The following is a 27,859-nucleotide window of genomic DNA, read 5'->3' as shown; positions in this document are numbered from 1 at the left end:
CTGTCCGACGTTGGTGCGAGAGCATGTGACGTCACACACTGACTGGGTGATTCTCACGAAAACTTGGTTTTAAAAATGTTAAGCATGAAAATGTAAAAATTGCTTAAATTTACTTTTTTCCCACCAGAGATTGAAAAACAAAGTCTGGAGTAAATGGGAACATTAATTTAAAAACTTTTACTTATCATTTAACACTTCTTGTAACATAATTTAAAAAATTAGTCCTAAAAAATCTCATTACCGCAACAGTCAGAAAACATCAACACTGACATATTTTCAAAATGACATGACAAACCTGAAAGAACATAATTTGGAGATTCTGCACATGTATTTAAAATCAAAGTATCATGCTTCTATTAATTAAATTAACATTTAATAAGCATCTGTTGCGGTAATGATAATCAAAATGTCGTGTAAGCATTCTGACAAGACAATATTTCAAATTAACTGTAAAAAAATGATCTTACCTGGTAGCCATCTTGAAGTAACTGGTCCATGTGCTTGGTCACTCAAAATCAAACTTTATTAAAATTCTCTATGTGTGCTTAAACTGTTCTCAAAAAGTGTTGCGGAGGATGAGAACATCAGGCATGGACACATCATTTTCCTAATTTTTCTTCATTATTATTATACATGAATATTCAGTAAATATTTTTTCTGTCATTTAAAGTAGTCTAGCAAAACATCCATTTATTTTTTTCTCTAATATTTTTGTGTTAATTTGATTAAATTACAACATAACGCATGTTCAAACACAGCCGGACACATTGCGGTAATGAGAATTTCAGCAGAAAATGAGATAAAATGTACAATTATAAATTATTATGTTGAAATCACACATTGTGCAAGGTAGAACACAGTATTGTGTTAATTCTGATGCTTTTTAATGTTACTATATTACACATTTTAGAGCTAAAATCATCAGTGCCGTGGTGTTTCAATTGTTTCGTGAGAATCACCCGACTAATCATTGATGAAATTAGTTGACAACAAATTTCATTATCGATTTTTATCGATTAGTTGTTGCAGCCCTAACCGATTGTTCTTTTAACTGTAAAGCGAGACTTTCACATTTTCCCCCATTTAAAGGTACAGTGTGTAAATTTTAGCGGCATCCATTGGTAAGGTTGCGAATTACAACCAACGGCTCAGTCCACTGCTCACCCCTCGCTTTTGAAAAGCATTGAGAAGCTATAGTAGCCGCCCTGGAAAAACATGTAATTGACGGAGACAACTAAGTAAAAAAAGTTTGTCCTTTAAGGGCTTCTGTAGAAACATGGCGGGACAAAATGGCGACTTCCACGTAAGGGGACCCTCTGTGTATGTAGATAAAAACGTCTCATTCTAAGAGAGTAAAAACATAACGGTTCATTATAAAAAGATCTTTATACACCCCTAAAAATATAGTTTCTCTAAAAATTACACACTGCACCTTTAAGTAATAGCAGTGCTCAATCTTGTTATATCTTTTATCTTTGCTATTATGAATTGTCAATCACATATTGTCCCTTTTGCCATTCAATCAAATTTTGTGTCGTTGTACTTGTAATCTGTATTATCTGACAGTAGCTGTCACTTTTTCTTTATTCGTATTCTTGTCATGGTTTTGGCTTTTGAAATTAGCAATAATCATCAAGGCCATAATTGGTTCTCTTCTGAGAGCTACTGATTAGTTTTTGATGAGAATTCCATCAGGAAGGGAACGTACAAACATCTGTGGTGAGATGAACACATCAACCGATGCAATGTCATCAGTGTGTGTGTGTTGATACATAACTGCTGTACAAACAGGAAAACAGATCACATATCAATCTATTATATTGTTTAAATATGTCCCACAGTTGTGCGTGTTTATTGATGTGTGGATATATGTTGAGGAAAGAGCAGTAATTCAGTTTAATGTGCTTTGCCTGCAGCTGAGGGAAAAGCTCCAGGACCTGCCTCAAAAGTCTGCGTCATAGAGACGGATCGAACATATGTTGTGCTCACATGGGTGGCTCCAGTCTACCATGGAAAAGCTCCCATGTGGTACTACATTGAGAAGGTTAGTTTCAGGAGTAAGCCAAGCCGAACAGCCGCAGACTTTATTTCGGGCAATTTAGTTTTGTCCTTAAGGCATTGTACGGATCCATTAAGAAGCATTTGATCAAGAACATTCACTGTTGTTTGAAGTGTTTCATCTGTTGCTTTGAATGAGTTTATGTAGCGCAGCCACACAGGCAGTGTTGGCGTAAATTCTCAGTTATTTGTTGAGTTTTAATGTTTAAATTCATATCTTATTTTTGATTGCAGACTTTGGTAACTAAGCAATATATGATATTGTTAAAGGATTACTCCACTTCCTTAAAAGAATAGTCCATTTTCTTAAATGAAAAATCCAGATAATTTACTCACCACCATGTCATCCAAAATGTTGATGTATTTCTTTGTTCAGTCTAGAAGAAATTATGTTTTTTGAGGAAAACATTGCAGGATTTTTCTCATTTTAATGGACTTTAATGGACACCAACACTTAACACTTAACTAAACACGTAACAGTTTTTATCAACGGAGGTTCAAAGGACTATAAAAGATCTCAAGCGAGGCATAAGGGTCTCATCCAGCGAAACGATTGTCATTTTTGACAAGAAAAAATATGCTCATCTAAACCACAACTTCTCGTCTAGGTCCAGTCCAGTGCGACCTAACGTAAATGTGTAGTGATGTAGGGAGGTCACGTGTTACATATATAAAACGCACATTTGCGGACCATTGTAAACAATAAACTGACACAAAGACATTAATTAGTATCAGTTGACATACAACAACGTAGGAACGATCCTCTTTCAACACACTTGTAAACACTGGGGCGGAGTTTCTCGTTCATCCTCTGTGACCTCTTGACGTCATGACGTATTGCGTGGGGTCACGCTGGCGCATCACGACCGGACCTAGACAAGAAATTGTGGTTTACAAGTGTATATTTGTTATTTTTCTTGTCAAAAATGACAATCGTTCCGCTAGATAAGACCCTTATGCCTCGTTTGGGATCGTTTGTGGTCCTTTGAAGCTTCGCTGAAAGAACTGTTGAGTGTTGGGTATTAAATGTTGGGCTCTATTGGAGTCCATTGAAGTGAGAGAGATCATGCAATGTTTTCCTCAAAAAAACATAATTTCTTCTGGACTGAACAAAGAAAGACATCAACATTTTGGATGACATGGTGGTGAGTAAATTATCAGCATTTTTCTTTTAAGAAAATGGACTATTCCTTTAACAAAAAATTCGGATAATTTACTCACCCCCATCCAAGATGTTTATCTCTTTTTTGTTCAGTCGAGAAAAAATTAAGTTTTATGAATAAAAAACATGCCAGCATTTTTAGTGTTTTACACTTACAGTTTTAATGCAGCTTCAAAGGGCTCTGAATGATCCCAACCGAGGCATAAAGGTCTTATCGATTGTCATTTTAGCCAATAAAAAGGACTTTTATACCACAACTTGCACTAACCGTGTGATGCGCCAGCGTGGCTTTATATATTACGTATTCACACCGAAAGGTCACGCATGACGTATGTGAACTACCGCTTCACTGTTTACAAGTGTGTAGAATGAGGACCGTTTAGACGTTGTCTTTAGCACTATTCGGACGGGATTAGTTTTCCAAACGACGTTTGGGTTTCAACATGTCCCCCTGTGATTTTATGTACCGATTCGGATGGGATTAAAATTCTCAGGCTATTCCAGAGATGGGAGTGTTTGTTTCATGCATTTAGACGTTGCAGAAGAGCATGTGCTCTGGATATGCATGTTTGGTTTGATATTTTGCTTTAAATGTAAAATTATTACAGAACATTTATTAATTTAATTTTAACAATCAAAATAACTTACTAAAGTAGCCTATGTGTTTTATATAACTGGCTGCTTATAATAAACCCAAAGAAATAAGATAATAAATTGTTATTAATCATTATTTCTTTATTATCTCATTATTTATTATGAATTAAAGGGGCCATGGCATGAAAATCGGACTATTTCCATGTTTAAGTGCTATGATTGGGTCCCCAGTGCTTTTATCAACCTAGAAAATGTGAAAAAGATCAACCCAGTAACTTAGTTTTGGTAAACCATTCTCTACAAGCACATGAGAAAATAGGTCGTTGAAATTTTGCTCTCCTTGTGATGTCATAAGGAGCTCTTATTATAATAATACCGCCCCCTTAATCTGCACTATCCAACCACAGCACTGCCATTTAGTGCAGAGAAAAAGAAAAAATAATGGACAGCACAATTGAGTTTGAATTGTAACAAACCGCTCATTTGCATTTATAAGGACACACCCAAAAAGGCACATTTTTGCACACACCTGCAAAGTGGCAATTCTAACATGCTATAATAAATGATCAGTGTGATATTTTGAGCTAAAACTTCACATATGTGCTCTGGGGACACCAAAGATTTATTTGACATCTTAAAAAAGTCTTATGCCATGGCCCCTTTAACATTATCATTCCGGGTCTTCAGAGAAAAACACAGACATGGCCGATTCGGACGGGATTAAAAACACAGAGGACCTCTGAGAAGCACAATTTCCATCCGAATAGGGCTTTTGTGTCTATTGTTAAAAATGGTCTACAAGTGTGCGTTTCACATATGTAATGCATGACCATTCCACGTGATTACGAAATACATAAGGCCCTGCTGTCACACAGCTAGTGCAAGACGAGAAGTTCTGGTTTAAAAGTACATATTTTTATTTTGCTAGATAAGATGACTGTTGAGGTTCACTATATGGAGAAAAATCCAGGAATGCTTTCCTCAAAAAATGTATGTCTTTTTGACTGAAGAAAGAAAGACATAAACATCTTGGAAGAAATGGGGTTGAGTAAATCATCAGGATTTTTTTTAAGTAAAATATTCCTTTAAGATCTGTAGAAGCGGCACATGTGAGACTACCAGAAAAACTAGCCACTTTGTGTCATTGTCTTTGAGAAACACTTAAAATTAAAGGAATAGTTCTCCCAAAAATATAAAATCTTTCATCTTGACACGTGAACTATCCCTTTAAATCTCATTCATTCAATTTTCCTTCTATCGGGAAGTTAAAGCAGTCATTTCTCACAAGACGTGTCTGTGTTTAAATATGATTTTTAATGGCTTTGATCCAATACAGCTTCAGGTTGGAAGTGGATCATGGCAGAGAGTGAACACTAAAGTGCCCATCAGATCTCCCCGTTATGCCGTCTTCGATCTGTCCGAAGGAAAGGACTATCAGTTCCGCGTTCTCTCAGCTAACATGTACGGCACCAGCGATCCATCAGAGCCCAGCAAACGTGTGAAGACCCTGGAACTAAAGAGTAAATCCCCTCATATCACAAATGCCACCATGTCTCTGATGTATTCAGTTAAGAGTATGAACTGATGCATATGAAACGGGATATAGATCTTTGAAGTCCGGTCACGCTGTGACTCTGATGTTGTTATTAGGCCAATAATACATTTTATCTGTCTTTCAGCAGTGGAACAAATTCATGCAAGATAGCTCATCAAGTTTTGTTTCTTTAACAGGTGTGCCCTCAGCTCCCGGACAAGTCGTTGCGACAAGGGAAACGGACACCTCTGTTCTGATCCAGTGGGCTCCTCCTAAAGATCCCAATAACTTGATTGGATATTACATTGATTCTTGTGTAAAAGGCTCTAAGAACTGGACCTCAGCCAATCACAAACCTCATAAAAAGACCAAGTTTGTGTTTACTCCAGACATTACGATTGAGATCTGTGGTGGCCGGTGACTTCTTTTTTGGCTGGTAGCATGATGGGAAGCTCATCACAACATGTATTTGGCCTTTCATGTGTGTGGCTCGTCATATCAAAATATGTGTTGTGCATCACGTGTCATGTCAAAATACGTGCCTGCTGCAGACGCTTCGAAAGGGTTAAAAGAGACCCCACGTTTACCAGATACTCACTTAATCTCATGTGTTAAGTTAGTGTCTTGTGAGTATTTTGTGAACGTGAGCGTCTCTTTTATCATAATCCCTTTCGAGGCATAGGTTCACATGATGCACTGAACACATATTTTGACATGACAAGTAACACACATGGCACTCTGAACACATATTTTGAATTTGCGCCCCTCAGAAGAGAAATCACCGGCCGCCACTGATCGACACACTGATCGACACACTGATCGACACACTGATCGACACACTGATCGACATAGTTTACACAAATAAGGTACAAAGTAACAGAAAGAAAAAATACATATGTTCAAATGATCAGTGATATTTATATGGCTTTAACATTTAAACATTAAGTCAACATAGCATATAGAATAAACAAACAAACAAACAACCTATGCTAAAATTGGTAACAAGGTTACCTAAAAATCTAAAATCTCATTGGGTCTTGTGGATCTTGTGACAAAGCATGCACTTAGTCACAAGACGTAATGAAATTTAAAGTTATTGATATGCCAGAAATTAATAATTTTTTAGCTTAACCATATTGAGTACTATAAAAGAGCATAACATGATGTGATTTAAAGTTAATTAGTTGTGTTCAGTTCAATTAAGTCAGTCATATGCATCTACAGTAGTATGTCATGAGGGTGAAATTGTAACTGTACCGCTTCCTTTAACTTTTAATTTTTTTTAATACCCATGAAATTTTATATTGAATTTTAATTTTACATTTATGCATTTGGCAGATGCTTTCATCCAAAGCGACTTACAGCACTCTAAGAAAGGATGTGTTAATTTTAACACATTGTTTTGTGTTATCCTATTTGACACATTCTATGTCATTTTGTATTGATTTTGAGTTCAAATAAATAAAAGGGACAACACAAGATGTGTTAAAACAACACAAAGTGTGTTGTTCCAAAAATAACACAGAGATGTGTTAGTTAAGGACAACACATTAAATGTGTTATTTTAAAACATTTGTTTTAAGAGTGAGTGCATACAAGGAATACATTTATCAACGTGTGTTCCCTGGGTTCAAACCACTGATCTATATAAATGACTGGATTGCGCATAGAACGCTTAACGTAACAGCGTGAGGTGAAGCCAGCGCAGAGTTCGAGCCGCCATCTTGGTATACCCAACCGGCAGAGAGCGTCATTGACTTCCATTCAACTAATGTCTTAAATTCACCCGCTTTACAGCGTATCAGTCGCGCAAGATTATTTTTAGGATATGTGTACGTAAATTAACTGTTAATTCTGGTGTTATTTGCAATGTTTATGCTTTAATCGGGCAGAAAAATGGATTAATAAAAAACCGTTAAGGTGAGTGTGTCTGCTGCGTTCTGTTAATAACACGGGTATAAATAAAGTTTTTTTTGACATTCAGCTACACGGTCAGCGTTATTTCTCTTAATAAGTTTAGGTAACTTGTAAGTTATTGCATGCATTGCATATTGCAGTTATTGTAAATTATTGCATGCACATACGGTACAAAGTATGATTATTTATTTAGATTTCAGAATGAGCACGTTTGTCATTAATACTAAATATGCTGCGGTATGTCTGCTGATCTGGTACTGTAATGAAGATGAATGTATAATAACTGATTAAAAACTAAAATGTACAACTTTCAGTAAATAACTATGTACATGCTTAGGACGTTTGTGTTGTAATAATGTACAGGGTAACTTCAGATATAAAAACGAAGACTAGTAAAGTGATGTTTTATCATTAAAATCTGATCGCGTCCATTGATTTAATAGAAAGTTTGGGTATACCAACATGGCGGCGCGGTGGCTTCACAGTTGTGACGTCATGCGCAATCCAGTCATCTATATAGATCAGTGGTTCGAACCCATAACCTTTTGCACTGTTAACGCAATGCTCTACCACTGAGCTATACAGGAGCATTTACTTTTAAATGTAAGCAATAAGGTATGAGAGGCTGTGCTGTATCGTGAATAAGTAACAACTGAAGGGCGTTGTTAGGCACGATGCAAAGCGGAGTATAGCTCCTTTTATAAAACAGTTACCACACAATATTAAAGTAAAAAAAAATGATTAGTGCACTTTCATGAAGTTAAATCAATAAGCATTCCTTCCAATAGAAAAAAATAGTCCCTGTCCGTGAACAACAATGTTTCAATGTGTAATATGCATGTAAACAACAAACTGATACTTGTGGTTGCTAAGGGTGTTGCTAAGGGCGTAGTGATATTAAATAGAACCGTTGGGTGAATAAAGCACACCTATTGACCAATCAGAATCAAGGATTGGAACTAACCGTTTTATAAATATATAGTATGAACCTCATGTTTATAGTATATGTAAGGAATAATTGACGACGGGCCATTGAATTATAAGAAAATAATGCACACCAAGGTGGTAATGCGGCACGATGCGTGAGTGTGCATTATTTTCAAATAATTCAAAGGACCAGAGTCAATTATTCTGCTTATAGCACGGTTACCACAAACATTGCTCTGTGGCCGGTTGCATAAAACTTAAAGACTAGTCTTAAAAGTTAGTCATTAATTTTTTTCTTCAAGACTGATCATAACTGTTTTAAGTATGTTACATAGAAAGGTAGATTGGTCTAATTTAAATCCAAATTATAAGACTGATTAGCCCTAACTAATTGCTAGTTAGTTAGTCAGAATCATTCTTAAGACGCAGTCTTAATGTCACGGCTATGTTTATGCAACCGGCCCCTGGTGCCTATTTTTAAGACATTTGACAAGTTAGATGTGTGGTTTACAGAAAAATAATCAACACCCATAGAACATTTCTCAGCCAATCAGAATGCAGCATTCAACAGACCCATGGTATAAATATATTTAAAGTGCACCTATTTCACTGCTAAAACAATGTTATTTTGTGTATTTGTTATAATACAATGTGAATGCGTGGTTTATGGTTACAAAAAAAAAACGTTTTTTTCCCCACATACCATACATTTTTGTAGCTCCAGATTATCCTGCCTTCCTGGAACTCACTGATTTGATACAAAACTCATCGATCTGGAAAGCGCTGTGTCCCTGATTGGCCAGCTAATCTCTACGTTGTGATTGGTCTGAATACTTCTGGCGTCAGCCGGAAATGTGGCGCTCCTAACATATTTGAAAGATTCGCTCACAATGCAATGCTAACAGGAGTTAACTTACAGGCTGTGAGTCAGAAGCGGGATGAATTATGATAATGTCGGTCTTGTCTACATCACCAATCCCAGGAAGTAAACCGTTGCCTACAATCTGTGCGTTTGTTTAAGTCGAAGAAAAGAGATTTACGTTGGTTTATACCTTTTGCATATCGTTAACATGTACCAATACAAACTTACACACCATAGAAAATGTATAATTGTGAATCAGACAATAGGTGCTCTTTAACTTAGAACTGCCTTCCATAAAAATTCGTTTGGTTGAATTTTTCAGATTTTTCCTGTGTTTTCCCTTGTTTTTAACAACGTAAGGTGATTTGGAACAATTAAACAATGGTAAAAAAGCTCTATATAAATAAAATGTAATTATATACAGTAATTAAAAAGAAATCAAGATGCAATTACAAGCCACAGCGAGTGCCGAAGCTTACATAAGAATTTTCTATTGCTGACATGTTTCTTTTGAGCGAGTTATTCCTTGCATAGGATAAATAACGAAATAGAAACTTCCTCTTTCACTACCTCCCTGAATCAAGTCCCTGGGTTTCCACAGGTTTGTTGTTCACGGCCTGACCCCCGGTGAGACATATGTGTTTCGCGTGCAAGCCATCAATGAGCTGGGCCTAAGTGACGAATCCCAGGAATCTGCGCCTCTGACAGTGAGAGCCGCTCTCAGTAAGTATGCACGTCCGTTGCACTTAAAACCTGAGGTCCTTTGATATTCCATCAAGAAACCAGCTATATGCTTTATTTTGAGCATTTTCCTTTTGCCAAGCACTATCAAAGCAATGTATTAGTATGAGATGATTTTTATTAGTGGAGCATGGAAAGCAAAGTACAACCCATGCACCAGACTTCCTTTTAATAACTTGAAAAAGGTTTTAAAGGAATGAGGAAGAAGCAGAATGAGTCTTCAAGAGTTGCCACAATGACGTTGGTTAGTACGGCTTGCCAGTATGCAGATTTGTACTGTTTGCAAGAAATGCATTTGGGACATCCTTTTGCTTGACAAACACTGGCACAATTTCAAGCTGAGGTCTGGTAATATGTACAGCACATAATTAAGATGCATTGCACTCCTACTGCATATTACACCCCCAGAACCCCCACTGCCCTCAGAAATGTGCATATTACAAGCCAGAAATTTGGCCCGCACTCCAGCGCATGTTCTGTTCTGTTTGAGACATTGAGTAATGGGGACGGCCGGCTAAAGTAATCCGTCTTCTCTGCAGAGTTGCCCTCTGCTCCTTATGGCGTCTCTCTTCTGTATTGTGATGGGGAATCCATGGTGATCTCTTGGAAGCAGCCCATTCATTCGGGGGGAGCAGAGGTCAGAGATTATTACATTGACAAATACAACGTAGCCAAGAATATGTGGAGTGAGGTCAACGTTCCACCTCTAAAGGAAAGATTGCACAAGGTATCGTTCCATTGCATCATTCTGTATGTGGGATTGATATGATGTACAGTATAATAACGTGAATGAATCATTTACCATGTTGTAATTACTAAGATGAATTGATGTTCCTTCTAAAGGTTGGAGGTCTGACGGCTGGGTCAGTTTATCAGTTTAGGGTTTATGCAGCCAATTTTATTGGCCTGGGTGAGCCATCTAACCCTAGTGCTCAATTCAGATGTGAGGATTGGAAAATGCCCGAACCAGGTAATGGAAGTTTTTTCTTAACAAATTTGACTACAAACTGTAAATTCAAACCTATTCTCCTGCCATTATGTCATTTTAAATATTTATGCTGTTTCATAAAAGATACAAAAAGGATAAATCACAGAGAAATGTAGTTCTGGATTTGATTTTTACTCTGAAAGGTAATATTTTTGGTTAAAAATCATTCAGTTCCTTAAAAAATATAGCTTTAGAATACAGAGTAAAAATACATAAATTGCAAATGTACTACTTTTATGAATCTGATTATCTTGGAATTCTAAGTCTACTTTCATTGTCTGATAAAGAAAGTCTTTATGTTTCACCAATGAAAGGGCTGAAAGAAAACAGAGCTTTAAAGGTTATCTCTATCTTTTGTGTAGTCCCAGAAACACTTTAAAGGAAGTAAAAGTGCAAAACATTCAAATGTGACGCTTACTGACCACACGCATTGCCAAATATCATTCAAGTACTTGTTGTTTATCTGCTGGGTAGACAGTTCCTAAGTTCTATGGTTTCCATACATTTCTGGTGTGGTCGTGACTCTTATATAGATATTAAAGAATTAATATATAAGGGATGTGCATTTATGTAATTTTTTCATTTCGATTAATCCATAGGTCTGAAAAATGAGTACTCGATTAACTAGGGGCGGGGCAATCGAAGGGGCGGGGCATATACGTCATTGTGAAAATTTTTATATTTTTATTAAAAACACTCAAATGAAACTTAATTTTGAAGAAACTATGACAGAAAAATGAACACATACTAGATTATTAATGAATTCAATGTTTTTAAAGTCGCAATGAAATTGAAATGAAAAACGATATATATTTTTTTTAATATTGTGGTATTATTAACAAATGACTTATCTGTGAGCTTCATTATTTAAATTTTTTTTTTGTGTGTGCTCATTATCTTTAATCAAAAATGCAAATCTCCTCCCCTCCTCAAAACGATCTCTCTTCACTTCCGGTCATATGGTGTGCAGGTGGGCGGGGTCCGGGAGAAGATCGCAGCGATTAGCAATTAGCAACACGACCCAACTTCAAACGATCCAATCAGATCTCGATGGACAAATTCAAATCCAGCCCTGCCTTATTTCATCTCAAAAGCCGTTCATTCCGATAATGATGGATGCACGTTCTTTGGATTTGAAGGAGCTGGTCCCTATATACATCCGTTATAAAGTTTGGAAAAATCTAATAGTGTTCATATAAAAAAGGATTGACAAATGTAACTATAGATTTTCTTTTTTATATTATAAAAAAACTAAAATACCTCCTTCCTTAATTCTCATTAGATATAAGATCCATTAGATCCAATCAGATCTCGATGGACAAATTCAAATCCAGCCCTGCCTTATTTCATCCCAAAAGCCGTTCATTCCGATATACGTCACCACGGGGAAAATAAGGCAATCGCTACTTCCGTTTCATGGCGACTTTAACAGAAACCTCTAACAAGAGGGTTAATAAACACAAACTGATGCGCTTTCTATATGACACACTCTACATAATATTAAGCCTTATATACAACATAAATGTATTATACAACGTGCATATATCTGCACAAAATGCAAGACTTAAAGGAACAGTATGTAAGAAATTTATATCAATTAATCATAAAATGGCCCTGATATGTCATTAGACATTAAGAAATCATTTTAATGTCAAATACTTATATCACTGACAACAGTGGTCTGGCCAGGATATTGTCATTTAAAAAGTGGAGTTTCAGCCCTCAACTGATGTTTATGTTGTGATGTTGTGTATTGGCCATCATTGTGTGATTGCAGTACCAGTTTTAGCCACAAGTTTTGTGATTGCAATACCAGTTTTGGCCACAATTCTACATACTGTTCCTTTAAACTAAGTTATGTACTAGTAAAGTTTAACTCATGTTGTGGATGTGCACCATAACAGCGCGCTTTTAAACACATCCAGTCAAAGCATAAACTTCATAAAATTAATCAGCTTTAAATCTTTTGCTATCATTTTAGCGAATAGCTGTGTCGTGTTGTCCTCTCACCTGTTCTGAGTCAAGATATGCTCATATCGCTCTCTGGTATCTCTTGACGTTTGATGTTTAAATATGAGATGAGATGAGAAAACTTGTGACGGCGCTGTACATTTTGCATCTGACTGACTGTATTTTCGACCTACCAAAGTGAATCCCAAAATCATGGCAGCCTTTTAAACCATAGTGCCTTAGTGATGTGAGGTGTGTTCGGCTTCGCAGAATTGCGCGGAATCATGCGTGGAATTTTTGAATCATGCATGTTAATGATGTCATAAGCCTTTCTGCCTGAAAATAGTCCACTTAATAACTTTTAATAGCAGGGGACTGTTTTCGGCTGCTGTGTAATATCATTGAGTTTTAAATAGCAAAAATATCGAAAGTCTTTGGTTATTTTTTAGCGCGATGCTAATGGTCTAATCTGAATCAATGGATTGTGCTAAGCTATGCTAAAAGTGGCAGCGGCAGACCCGAAGATCAGCTGAATGGATTCTAAAGCGGTAAAAATATTTAACACTAGGGGAGCTGGAAAATGAGCATATTTTCAAAAAAGTGGAGTGTCCCTTTAATGGTCGTCATTTAGATTATTCCACACATTTATTTATTTCATTTCTTGGGACTGGTCATGTGTCTTTTTGTGATTCAAAATAAAATCCCTGTCGTGGACTTTTAGGTCCAGCCTATGACTTGATCTGCTCTGAGATAAGAGATGATTCTCTGGTGGTGCAGTGGAAGGCACCCATCTACACTGGAGCGAGTGCTGTCACTGGATACTACGTCGAGATGTCCAAGGAAGGTTCTGATACCTGGAGCTTAGCAAGCCAAAGTTCAGTCAACAACTGCTATCTAAAGGTACTGATTTGTTAGTGCCAACAAATTTATTTCTGTGGTGATTTCTTTACAATTTTGCATTGTTGCAAAGCAGCAGAAAGCTCAAATAAAGAGACAGAAAAAGAAATCATGACCAATAGGAAATTTATGGAATACGTGGTATGGTATTATTGCAAATTCTCTATATGGACCTTAGCAACTGTATAAATAATTGTATACTCAATAACATCCCTTACATTCATTGTACTAGACACAGAATCAGAGATAGCAACACTGCTTCTTGGTGCAGTTTTTTAGTGGCTTCATCAACTGTGTGGTTTCGGTGTCTGCAGGTCAAGGGTCTCGAGACGGGTTCATCTTATGTGTTTCGTGTGCGGGCAGAGAACGCCAGCGGCATAGGAATGGCCTCAACCGTCTCTGATACTGTGTGTGTCAAAGCCCTAGCAGGTAAAACACACAAACACAACTCTGTAACAATGCTCCTTACCCATTTGCCTATAGTACAGCATTTCAAATCCAGGCCCGGTACTAGGCTTGCTGGACTGGGGGGCAGTCAGGAATTTTTGGATGGGCAGTCATAACACTGGTTGTAAAATATATATAAAACAGATCTGAAGTTTTTACTTTGTTTGTCTCCCTTAAACAGAAAATACATAAAAATACATAATTCATATTCTGTGTCTTATCAATGTCGGCAAACACAGAGGAAATAAAAGGCTATAGGAGACTTTATCTGAAAATGTTTTGCAGAGTACCAGCTTCCCTCGATCGAATTAGAAAAGTTTTTAATGTCAACATTGTATAGATATGATAATGCGGTAACGACTTCAATATGTGGCGTCAATTTTACCTAAAGTATTGCAGACTCCTCTGTGAAATTCTTCTCAAAGCGAGCTGAATGAGATGGCGATGATAACAAACCCGCCAAATTTTGATTATAAAACGGCACACAATGCACAATCTGAGGGGGCAACGCCCCCCCCAGCCCCCCTGTAGACCCGGCCTTGTTCAAATCCATAATGAACTCTGAAAATAACAATGTCATTTGGCTCACCGTAAACATACTTTACAGCTTGGTTCAATCAATGCTCTTTTTAGAGTAAACAAATGCAAGCAAAAGTCACAGAAGTCTCAGTTAGACAGCAGGTAAAAGATTTGACTATTAGCACATTCTGAAGAAGGGATCAACAGGGTTGACTGGCGTTTTTAAGAAGTGAGAGGGCCTTGTGCTGGGGTAGAGATAGAGACAGCAGCACAGGGTTGTGTGGGACACTCCACAGGAGACGTTTCTGGAGCGCCTGTCTGCTCGGTTGCCGATAAGAAGAAAGCAGCCACGGGACAAGCCGAGATGATGCATCCGGAGAAGGTTGAGTGCTGATAAAACTCGGCAGCCAGCAGAGTGCACTGTGGGTTCGCGTGTGTGCGTATACAGCATGTGTGAGATTGCTCGGGATGTTGTTCATACGGCACAGCAAGGAGATGTGCTGTATAGGTCGATTGGTTATAAAGCAGGTCCACGTGGAATCTGCACCCACAGAACCCTGCAGAGCATTTAATAGATTTCAGCAGATCATACACGAAATCATACACGAGTGGTGCTTCAATAGTCACGACTCAAAATTAGTTAAAGGTCTGATAGGACAGAAGGGAGAAACATGAAGTGCAACTAACCAACATGCATACACAAGTTAGGTTAAAATACATAAGAGGGAGGTGAAATGCTTTTATATCAACTCTACACAGTACCCATAAACAAGTCAATGGGTGCGTTTGTGTGCTTACCATGACAGATTTTTCATTTTTGTTTGCTGCATTCAATACAATGACAGTGTGACGCACATTAACAAATAATAAAGCACATAAGAGCATTTGCGTCATAAAATTATGACGAGGTTTAATAAAATGAGTTTTTATTTTTGTGGGCGCTGTCCCTTTAATAAAATTGTCAATCTGGGTCTATTCATATTGCTGGGTCTGTGTAGTTCATACATTTACATTTATGCATTTTACTGATGCTTTTATCCAAAGTGACTTGGAGTGCATACATTTTAATAGTATGTGTATTCCCTAGGTTGAACCCATGATACTATACAGTAGCACATGATAGTATTAATACATTTTATGTTTGATTTTTTTTTAAGGATGTTTTTTATGTTGGATTACTGCCTTCTCTTCCGTGTAAAATCTGGGTCATCAGTTTTCCTCTCAGGAGTGGTCTCAGCTTACCAATACCTGCCTTTCAGTAAATTACATTAGACTGTGTGGAAATGTCATCTCACCTAATATTAATAAGCAAAGCTGATAAGTTTTATATTGTCCTCCACCCACTTTTCATACTGTTCCTACACAACGGTCATAAAGAATCGCGAGCATAAATCCAGCATATCCTGCCATACCTATTTAATAGTCTCCACGGCTTATCAGCTTATGCGCAAATGCTTCTCTGCTTCTGTATTTCCAAGGCGCCCAAGAAATCAAGTGTGGGGTCGATGAACAATCAGGTGACATTTATCTCTCCTTCGAGAGCTGCCAAATGTCTGAGAGTTCACAGTTCGTGTGGAAGAAGTCCTACGAAGAAATTACAGATTTTTCATCTGGAATCTCTGTTAAAACATCAGGCAGCCAGTAAGAAAAACACACTTTCAATGCATCCATTGTCCTAACTAAAGCTACTTGTATCCCTATTCTTTACCCACTAAACAAAGCATAATATTTGCTTGTTTGTGTCTTTAGCTCAACTTTGTATTTTAAGAACGCAACCAAAGAAGATGTGGACACGTTCTCAGTCTCTGTTACACATACTGATGGCGTTTCTGCCAGCTACAAGATCTCAGCAGAAGGTGAGGCCTTTTAATATATTATGACCGTCACCTTCATTATTAATCTACTTCTTTAAAGTTATATGGAGGGTGAGAAACTACCAAAACATCCCAAACAGATTGTAAACATACTTGATTCAGACGGGTGTATGTTGATCTTTATAGTGGATGTTACATCATCTAAAAAGTTAAAGGAATTGTACATAAATATTTAAAATTCCCTTTTCCTCACAACTGTGATGTTTCGAACAAACGTACTATAGGCACAAGTTAGAAAAATTCACTCATAAAAACTGTGCACCAGAGCCACAGGTGGGTGAATTGATGCTAAAGGGGGTTGCACACCGGACGCGCAGCTCAGCGTCGTCGCGTCTAGGATAACTCGGAGGTATTGTAATCCGGAAGTGCACAATAAAGGAATGGTCAATTTTCTTCAAAGAAAAATCCAGATAATTTACTCACCACCATGTCATCCAAAATGTTGATGTCTTTCTTTGTTCAGTCCAGAAGAAAATATGTTTTTTGAGGAAAACATTGCAGGATTTTTCTCATTTTAATGGACTTTAATGGACACCAACACTTAAAGGAACAGTATGTAGGATTGTGGCCAAAACTGGTACTGCAATCACACAACTGGTGGCCAATACACAAAATGACAACATAAACATCAGTTGAGGGCTGCAACTCCACTTTTTAAATGACAATATCCTGGCCGGACCACTGTTGTGAGTGATATAAGTATTTGAAATGAAAATGATTTCTTAATGTCTAGTGACATATCAGGGCCCTTTTATGATTAATTGATATAAATTTCTTACATACTGTTCCTTTAACACTTAACTCAACACGTAACAGATTTTTTCAACGGAGTTTCAAAGGACTATAAACAGTCCCAAACGAGGCATAAGGGTCTTATCTAGCGAAACGATTGTCATTTTTGACAATAAAACAAAACAAATGCACTTTTAAACCACAATTTCTCGTCTTCCTTCGGTTCTGAAAGCGTCAGCGTGACCTCACGCAATACGTCATGACGTCAAGAGTTCACAGAGGACGAGCGCGAAACTCCGCCCCAGTGTTTACAAGTGTGTTGAAAGAGGACCGTTCCGACGTTGTTGTATGTCAACTGATACTAATTAATGTCTTTGTGTCAGTTTATTGTTTAAAATGGTCCGCAAATGTGCGTTTTATATATGTAACACGTGACCTCCCTACGTCACTACGCATTTACGTTAAGTCGCGCTGGACCGGACCTAGACGAAAGTTGTGGTTTAAAAGTGCATATTTATATTTTTATTGTCAAAAATGACAATCGTTTTGCTAGATAAGCCCCTTATGCCTCGTTTGGGATCGTTTATAGTCCTTTAAAACTCCGTTGAAAAAAACTGTTACATGTTGAGTTAAGTGTTAAGTGTTGGTGTCCATTAAAGTCCATTAAAATGAGAAAAATCCTGTTTTCCTCAAAAAAACATAATTTCTTCTGGACTGAACAAATAAAGACATCAACATTTTGGATGACATGGTGGTGAGTAAATTATCTGGATTTTTCTTTTAAGAAAATGGACTATTCCTTTAAATAGCACGAGCCTAGTCAGATAGCATTTACTTCAAAATGCAAAATATACGTTAGCAGTAGGTTGGCCATTTGTGCCAGTTCCGCCGGACACGTCCCGAACATGCTTTCGGGTGCGTTCTCCGGATGTCGTGTTGGTTGACCGCATATGTCATCAAGGTTTAATATTTCGGGTTCAATTTCAGAAAAGCAACCATTACATTTCAAGGTAAGAATGAAACTACAATGATTGTATGTCTTAAAAGAAATAAATCTTAATTTTCTAATGTATTTTAACTGAAATGTGCGAATCTCGATGACGTATGCGGTCAAAAACATGTTCGGGACGTGTCCGGCGGAACTGGCACGAATGGCCACCCTAGTTAGCAATGATTTGGGACAAATATAATGTTATTTAATGTTAAACTATGTGAGTGGCCCTATGTGGCGCGACAGGGATTAGAGCAACTTCCTGAGTCAAAGCTGGGCGACGCGGACAGGCACCGCCGGTGTCGGCTCCGGTGTGCGTATAGTCATAGAAAACAATGTTTTCGATTTTTTTTAGAAAGGCACGGCGCTGAGCTGCGTGTCTGGTGTGCGACGCCCTTAAGAATTTTCTTTGAGTTTAAGAACCACTGCCATAGGCCATGACAGTACATTTTAAGTTATAATAAACATTACTGTTATTGCTGTTTCATAAAAAATTCAGATAATTTACTCACCCCCATGTCATCCAAAATGTTTATGTCTTTCTTTGTTCAGTCAAAAAAGGTAGTAAAAAACACAATGATAGTATATATTAGGGGTGACCTCGACTAAGGATTTACATATTCTAATCAGAATTGTCGAATCTTTCCATAGTCTACAGATAGTCGAATCATCTATATGTGTGTGCATGGTTGGGAGGGGGTCAGACCAGGTACAAATTGGTAACTTTTATTTTCTTTCACAAGCAGCACACATACACAACTTTCTGATAAAGTGACCAAAACTGTCTTTCAAATGATGAACGAAGACAAAACTGACGATGCATTTATATATTTTTAAGGTATAATGTAAGGCAACATTTGTTTAATTATTCATAACATTTTAAAGCCACGATCTACAGAACATCACAAAAAAAACATTTTGATAACTAAACCTAAAAATATACCGCAATGTTGATCCTGCCTTGGAAACACCGGCTACAATTCAGTGTTTTTATTTAATTTGGAGATTTAGCGCGTCAAAGCAGTCATGACCCCCAAAAAAACGACAAATGAGAAATGACAAATAATTTGTGATTGTTACTGCAAATGATAAAAACTAAGCTTTATATACAATTCATTAAACGTTAATTTATAACAAGAAAAACACTGAAATTATAGACACTACGCGTATTATTTAACACAGAAATACCTTCTTGCTTGCTTTGACTTTGATCATTTCAGTATTCACTTTAGATACAAAAAAGACGTGATGATATTATTTATTTCAGGAATCTCTTTGCTATCATTTGAAAGTGAACACCGACTGTTATATTAAATCACAAGAAAGACAGTCGTGCCAGGCATAAATATAGGTTCGGTGCAGATATTTTCCGTTTCATCACCAAAATTTAAAGAAACGGCTTACCTGTTTTGTAGTTTAACTTTTGACAAGATAACCACTATGTTTTAAATACATTTTAAAAACTTATACCCGTCAAAAAACATCCGTTTTTTTAATGTTTAGTTTGATAAACTCCTAAATATGAGACGCAGATCACCTAACGTTCGCCTAAATTGCATGCGCAAGCATGGCCAGCACGCAATAGCGCAACATCGATAGAACGAAAAGCAATCCAAAATGTACAGACTTAAATTAGATCAGAATTTACGTTTATAATAAATATATTTTTTTTAATAAAATAAGGTCAGAAGTAACAAAGTGCAGAACAAATATGCAAAATGCCTCAAGTGCACGAAAACAAAACACAAGCCAAATAGTTAAATCAGATAACCCAGAGTGATTTATAAATAAAATAAAATAAAGAAATTATTAAAAAAAACGAAAGTATAGCCAGAATTGCCAGCTTTGTCTTTTAAATGTAGAAACAAAGAGGCAATGGTTTATTAACATAGGAACCTCTTTTTGGAGGTGTAGCCCTGTCACAGGGATTGTTGGATTTATTAACGCATTTTAAAAATATTTATCGAAAGCTGCTACTTCACATATTATTTGCAGGATTATAATAATATGCTGTATATTAATATATTGGGAGAAAGCTGTTATATGTGAAATCAGATAATGTGTGCACCCATATGGCCAAAATTGAAGGATCCTCATTTCATAACACATCTGTGACGATTCGACGGTGAGATTGGTAGTCGAATCAGGCTTCTTCCATCGATGCATCGAATCTTCGACTATTCGGGGTCACCCCTAGTATATATATATATATATATATATATATATATATATATATATATAAGTAAAAGAGGGGAATAGATTAGGGGCCCCAATACATGGAGTTGCCTTGGGCCCCCAAATCACTAAATCCACCCCTTTGAAAATTGAGCAAGTTATGGTCATTTACAAATACCTGCACCATTAAAACTCAATTCTACGAGTGAGCGAGATGGTAAGATGGCCGCCAGGTGATGACGTAAGAGACTCCACCGTAACACATCTAGCCTTTATACATATCTATGGTCAGCCAGATTCCCTTGTCCAAAGTGTTTTTCAAAAACCATGGACCTCGCCTTAAACCACAACTTCTCATCTTGCGCTAGCTGTGTGAGGCGCCAGCGCAACCTTACGCAACCTTTTGGCGTGATTAGGAAAAAACAAAAGGTTGCGCTGGCGCCTCACACGGCTAGTGCAAGAGGAGAGATTGAGTTATAATGGTGAAGGTATTTGTAAATGACCATAACTTGCTCAATTAACGGTTTGGTTTCTTACAAACGTTATTAACATGGCTATAATTCTGGATGCTTTAACATGTTTCATTTTTTAGTATAAGTTTAGCCTGTTAAATACCAAATAAACATATTGTTTATGTATACTTTCATTCTTTCTTGTTTGTTGCTTGATAAGAAAAAAAATCGGAAATCGGATCGGAATCGGCCAATTTGCTTGTTAAGAAAACCGGTATAAAAACCGGCCATGAAAAATCAAAATCGTGCATTCCTAGTAAATTATCAGGATTTTTTATGAAAGTGGAGTAATCCTTTAAGACATACTGTATGATGCTTGTTGGTTTTTCGAAAAAGATTTTGTTGAAAGTCTCTGATGTAATGTTTTGAAAATGTTATTGATAGTTAACCTTCATTTTCAATTTTAGAGCTGGATAAACTGTTGGCCCTCAGCCATGAGATACGCAACCCGAGTAAGTGGCTCTTGACAAATGAGTACAGAGATTATTCTTATGCTGAGATTTTTTAAGGTCCATTCAAGTAGTAATTCAATTTTACCAAATGGAGCAGTCTGTGGAGTGTAGCTTTAAATAGTGCATGACAACACAATAGTAAAATCAACATAACATTAAAGCAAAAAAAAAAAAAATGTAATACTTAGTAGACTTGTGATATTTTAAATAAAATTGACAAATGGTCACATACAAGTTGTAAGTCACACGTGTGATTTGTGACAATACACAAGGCGAGATGTCAGCCTGTCACCTTTCTGTCTTTGCAGTTATCCCTCTGAAGGCCGAACTGGCCTATAAGATTCTAGAGAGAGGCCGCGTGCGCTTCTGGGTGCAAGCTGAGGGCATCTCATCCGCCGTGACCTACAAATTCTTTGCCAATAACAAGGAGCTTGTCAACTGCGAGGTAAATAACTGTCAAACAAATGGTACAAACAAGCTGCAGCTATTTCATAAAAAGAAATCGGGGAATGCTAGATTGAAGTTTTATATTAAGTTTAGCTCCAACCCGACGGCGTGCGAGGAAACGTAAGCAACCCAAATAAATAGATTCGGCTCCATAGCATACTGCCATCTGTTGTGTCTCTGTTCCATTCGTGCAAATCTCCCAAGAAAAGCCCAAGAGAGTAATGTTTACTTCTTTGGCTTTTTTGCGAGCAAACGAAAATGAGTCATGACGTGGCTACGGGCATTATCGAGATGGTGATGGATCATTTCACAGAGGAAAGCGAGGGCACTTTTACCTTGCAGATCCAAGATGGCAGAGCCAAGGCCCAGTCCACTTTGGTGCTGATCGGAGACGGTGAGAGCCTGCGTGGCTCCGGGCTTTGGTTGCTATCGTGAAGAATATTGTGCTTTTCTGTTGACCTCTACTCACTGAACTCTTACACTGACTGCTTCATTTCCCTCTTTCAGCCTTCAAGGCAGCGCTGGCTGAGGCCGAGTACCAAAGGAGGGAGTACATTCGTGTGAAAGAGGGTACTGCACTCTACACCATCTTAATGTAGCTGTTGAAATAAACTAGGAGATTTAGACCCCGCGGTTTGGTAATGCATTTTGTTGAGGTATACAAACAAGCTTTGCATCATCCGTAGCACATTCGTAGCAAAGGTAGGTTGAATAAGCCTACAGTGGGCTGCCAGCTTACAGGAGTAGTTCACCTAAAAATGAAAAATTCTGGCATTATCATGTTGCTTCACATCCATGTGACTTTTTCCTTCGTAGAACACAGGAAGTGAATTTTAGAGAAGAATCGCCACTCTCAAAATGAAGACTGGGACTGTCAACTTTCGAAATGGCAAAAAAGCACCATAAGGCTAGAGGCCCAAGTATACTGTACTTAATTTTTTATGCGTATGCGACTGAACGTCACAGTCAAATGCGCAGCCTCCCAAAGCATACTTCATTTGACTCATACGTCTACACAAGTATTCAACGCATGTGTATTGCGGCAAATTGCAGTACCTTTCCTGGCCTACCTACTCCAGTACTCGCATGCGGGACCTGTGCTTACAAAATATGTGCGGTTTAAAAAAAACCCATACTATTTTGATGACGAAATTTACGTCACGCGCACTGTACACTGACCATGGCGTACGCATAAAATGCGAAGTATATAGGGTGACCACCTGCTAATAAGCCCAAGGGGGGACAAGGAGGGACAATGTGGGACACTCCCTGGCGCGACGGTGCACCCAACCCACGGGCAGACTTATTTATAGTGGTTTACCTATTTCTTGCACATACCACCCATAGATGTGTACATATCTATGCATACCACCTTACACTGCAAAAAAAATATTTTCATGAAAAAAAAATTGTCTTAAAAATATCTACAAATTCTTAAATTGGGATGCTTTTTCTTGTTGAGCAAAACGACCCAAGAATATGGGTCTAGGTTTTCGAGTAAAAATATCAAATTTGGGTGATTTTGTGCATAAACACGAGCAAAAAAATCTGCCAATCATGTAAGCAAAAAAATCTTGAACATTTTTCTTAAACACCAAATTCAAGAAAAATTCATTGGCAGATTTTTTGCCTGTTTTATGCACGAGATCACTTGGTTTTGATATTTTTGGTCTAAAAACTGGACTTGTTTTTTGGGGTCGTTTTGCTCGTCAGGAGGAGGCATCTTCGTTTAGGAATTTTTAGATATTTTTACTGAAAACAAGACAAAAATAGCCTACTAAGATTTTTTTTCTTGAAAATCATTTTTTGCAGTGTACATGGCATATTAATAATGCCCTATTCCCCTAAACATGATGTATGCTCATGAATAGGCCAACCAATGTGTTTTTTTTTTTCTAAATAAAGATTCATAATATTTTGAACATTCAATGAATTGACAGATGCACTTCAACTTATGATTTACTTTAGCTATTTAATTTTTATTTATTTTTCAATATAATTAATTTACTTTAAGTAAATTACAATATAAAATTATAATAAGAAAGAAATAATGTTTTTTGAGGAAAACATTGCAGGATTTTTCTCATTTTAATGGACTTTAATGGACACCAAGACTTAACACTTAACTCAACACGAGTTTCAAAGGACGATAAACGATCCCAAACGAGGCATAAGCGTATCTAGCGAAACGATTGTCATTTTTGACAAGAAAAATAAAAAACATGCATTTAAACTACAACTTCTCATATTCCTCCGGTCCTGAAAGCGTCAGCGTGACCTGGTCAACCTAGAAGTATACCCAGGACATAAGTAGCATTGAAATTCATATAAAAATATATATTTTTGGAATATTGTGTTTTTTTTTTTTTACAAATTACTTATCAGTCAGCTTGATTATTTAAAAAAAAATTAAAGGTGCAGTGTGTAACTTTTAAAAGGATCTCTTGACAAAAATGCAATGTAATATACATAAATATATTATCTGTGGTGTATAAAGACCTTACATAATGAACTGCATTGTTTTTATTACCTTAGAATGAGATGTTTTTATCAATATAAACAGAGGGTCCCATTACATGCAAGTCACCATTTTGTGCCGCCATGTTTTTATAGAAGCCCTTAACAGACAAACTTTGTTAACCAAGTTGTCTCAGACAATGACATGATTGTCCTGTGGCAGCTATAGTAGCTTCTCTATGCGTTTCAAAACCGAGTGGTGAGCCTTGGACTGAGCTGTTGGTTGATTTCCAACCTCACCACTAGATGCCGCTAAAACTTACACACTGCATCTTTAATGTGCCCTCATAATCTTAAATCAAAAACACAAATCTACTTTCTTCCTTGAAACGATCTCTCGTTACTTCTGGTTATATGGTATGGCAGGTGGGCGGGGTCTGGAAAAAGATCGCAGCAATTAGCAAATAGCAACATGACCTAACTTCAAATGATCCAAACAGTTTGGCTCAGATATACATCACCACGGGTAAAATAAGACAACCGCTATGTCCTTTCATGCCGACTTTAAGACCTATGTTATATTCCAAATCTTCTGAAGTCATACAGACCACTTTTATCATACTTGATGTTACAATGTACGGGTCATTCTATGAAAATGGTGGCTTGCCTGTCCCAGCCCCAACCACCAGGAAAAACACTTAAAATTGTCAGATAATGGCACAAAATATATGTTTTTTGTTTTAATTAAAGTGTTTTATTATTAATTAAACATATGTAAGACAGTTATATTGCAAACCATTTTTTATATATATATTGTAGGACACGATAACTACCATGAAATTGGCTTGTCCCTCGGGTCAGCAGTCGTGGTTTAGTGACATATTTTGAGTTAAAAAATATATTATTCTCCCCCTTTAAATGTCATAATACAAAGGGAAGTAGTACAGTTATTTAGTGGACTACTTAAAAAACTAAAATTTCAACTAAATATTATACATAATTTACAGGGAATACCTGTCCCTCAATTTCATGTCACTGGTGTTACAATTTATAAAAACCACCAATTTACAAAAATCAACATCCTTGCCAATTTCTTCCTGCGTCAAACATTCATTGTAGGCATGGCTGTTTTGAAAAGCACATCTCTCCTCATCTTTTAGCAATTTGATAAATAATTTGATAATTTCATGCGAGGACTTAAGACGTGTCACTGGTGTTACTACAGTTTATAGTAATGGGAAAATACATTTTATTAATATAATTTTTCAAATTGCATGATTAAGTGATTTATTTACAATTTAAAAAGTGTGGTTTGAGCTACTGTGGCCGCAATCTTAGATATGACATTGTGTCTGCAGATTCGTCACTGGTGTTAATGTTGCTGCTTTCATAAGTAAGCATTTTAAGGATATCATCATTCAATTTTGATCACTCAACCTCAATTATTTCTAATGTTACAACAAAAAACACAATGGTAGAAATAGAAAAAGGTCACACAATAGAACTTTACGCATGCCTGTTTAAAGTAAATTATTACTAATCAAGACAATTTCTTAATATTACATTAACTTTTTCTTTCTTTGATTGTGTATGCAAATTAAATAGTCAAAATACATTCTGGGAAGCCTGAATTGTCATCTAAAATATAGGTAATATCAGTAACAAAAAAGCAGCACAAGCTTTTCTAATGTAATGTAGCACAATTTTTTAATGTAATGTAGTAAAAATATATAAAAATACATTAAGCTGTCATTAAGTTGATTTAAGAGGTTAACTATTATCTGACTATAAGTTTTGGTATAAAAAAGAATTCCATTTTTAAAAAGTTGTCTGTTCAAAAAAACATTTTCATAGAATGACCCGTAGCTACATCCCCAGTCCTTATTGACTTTCTAAATATAAAAAGAGTTTCTTAAACTTCACAGAAGAAAGTCATACGGGTTTGGATCGACATAAAATTTACGATAACGATTGTTTTTCAAAAGTTGCAATTTTGGCCGAACTGCTTGTTGAAACCTTGCTAAAACAAGACCTTTTTGCTGGTTCTGTTGTATGTGTTTTTTTCAGGGCTGATACAGTAGCAGATGTTTATTGAGTTGAGCATTCCCTTGATGAAAGTACAGTACATGCTTCACAGTGTTCATGCTTAATTCCTCAGGTCCTCACTTCAGGGAATTCCTTTCCATACACATTGCGGACAACGCCTCCGTCACTCTCGTTTGCAAGGCAAGTGGAGTGGGAATTGGTTAAGCCAGACCGTATTACACATCTCAGATTGAATGCTGATGTGCTGAAGTTTCTCCTTCTCTTCAGGTGGCTAATCTGAAGAAAGAGTCTGTGTTCCAGTGGTATAAGGATGATGCGGAGGTCATTTCAAAGGTGCCTGCTGACCTGAACTCAGGAGTCTGCAAGTTCCCACTAACTGATGTAAGAACTCATGCCTCATGTTGGGAATACTAGTGAGGTCCGACCGCATTTTACACCAGACATCACATTGCTGCCTGACCCAAAACAGGAATTATTTATTGTACAAAGTAAACAAACAATGGAATGAAGGCTGGGCTAAATATTGCATTGACCATGTGTCTTTAACCGGGGGTTCGCCATAAAAACTGCAGGGGGTCCGCCAAATGATGTTTAATCACAAGCAATTTTTTTGTTAAAAATGTAAATGACACCACACCACCTCTACGTTATAAACTGTGACAAAACTATCACTCGCATTTAAAGGTGCAGTGTGTAAATTTTAGCGGCTTCTTGTGGTGAAGTTGCGAATTGCAACGGCTTAATCCACTGCTCACCTCTCACTTTTGAAACACATAGAGAAGCTAATGTAGCCGCCACCGTACAAACTTGTAATCATCGGAGACAACTTATGAAAAATAATTGTCCGTTAAGGGCTTCTGTAGAAAAATGGCGGCACAAAATGGCGACTTCCATGTAAGGGGACCCTCAGTGTATGTAGATATAAAGGTCTCGTTTTAAGTTAATAGGGTGATTCTCACGAAAACTTGGTTTTAAAAATGTCAAGCATGAAAATGTAAAATGTGCTTAAATTTACTTTTTTTCACCAAGACATTGAAAAACAAAGTCTGGAGTAACTGGGAACATTAATTTAAAAACTTTTACTTATCATTTAACACTTTTTGTAACATAATTTTAAAAAATAGTCCTAAAAAATCTCATTACCGCAACAGTCAGAAAACATCGACACTGACATATTTTCAAAATGACATGACAAACCTGAAAGAACATAATTTGGAGATTCTGCACATGCATTTAAAATCAAAGTATTATGCTTCTATTAATTAAATTAACATTTAATAAGCATCTGTTGCGGTAATGATAATCAAAATGTGGTATAAGCATTCTGACAAGACAATATTTCAAATTAACTGTGAAAAAATGATCTTACCTGGTATCCATCTTGAAGTAACTGGTCCATGTGCTTGGTCACTCAAAATCAAACTTTATTAAAATTCTGTATGTGTGCTTAAACTGTTCTCAAAAGTGTTGCGGAGGATGAGAACATCAGGCATGGACACATCATTTTCCTAATTTTTCTTCATTATTATTATACATGAATATTCAGTAAATATTTTTTCTGTCATCTAAAGTAGTCT

The 27,859-nt window shown here is 36.9% G+C and overlaps 1 protein-coding gene across 1 annotated transcript in view; it reads left to right on the top strand.

The window, feature by feature from the left end:
• myom2b (myomesin 2b) overlaps nt 1–27,859 on the top strand; it is a 66,480-nt gene that overhangs the window by 13,004 nt on the left and 25,617 nt on the right. The window contains exons 13-28 of the mRNA XM_073872922.1: nt 1,917–2,044; nt 5,151–5,334; nt 5,546–5,720; nt 9,656–9,777; nt 10,335–10,522; nt 10,639–10,765; nt 13,455–13,633; nt 13,945–14,059; nt 16,075–16,237; nt 16,346–16,452; nt 21,288–21,332; nt 21,641–21,777; nt 22,029–22,173; nt 22,287–22,349; nt 26,395–26,462; nt 26,550–26,663. Of these exons, the coding sequence (XP_073729023.1) occupies nt 1,917–2,044; nt 5,151–5,334; nt 5,546–5,720; nt 9,656–9,777; nt 10,335–10,522; nt 10,639–10,765; nt 13,455–13,633; nt 13,945–14,059; nt 16,075–16,237; nt 16,346–16,452; nt 21,288–21,332; nt 21,641–21,777; nt 22,029–22,173; nt 22,287–22,349; nt 26,395–26,462; nt 26,550–26,663 (2,060 nt within the window). The remainder of the gene's footprint in view (nt 1–1,916; nt 2,045–5,150; nt 5,335–5,545; nt 5,721–9,655; nt 9,778–10,334; nt 10,523–10,638; nt 10,766–13,454; nt 13,634–13,944; nt 14,060–16,074; nt 16,238–16,345; nt 16,453–21,287; nt 21,333–21,640; nt 21,778–22,028; nt 22,174–22,286; nt 22,350–26,394; nt 26,463–26,549; nt 26,664–27,859) is intronic.

The sequence above is a fragment of the Misgurnus anguillicaudatus genome, chromosome 11 (assembly GCF_027580225.2).
Source record: "Misgurnus anguillicaudatus chromosome 11, ASM2758022v2, whole genome shotgun sequence".
In the NCBI taxonomy this organism is placed as follows: domain Eukaryota; kingdom Metazoa; phylum Chordata; class Actinopteri; order Cypriniformes; family Cobitidae; genus Misgurnus; species Misgurnus anguillicaudatus.
The sequence above is the reverse complement of the archived record's forward strand: the minus strand, read 5'-3'. Positions and strand labels throughout refer to the sequence as shown.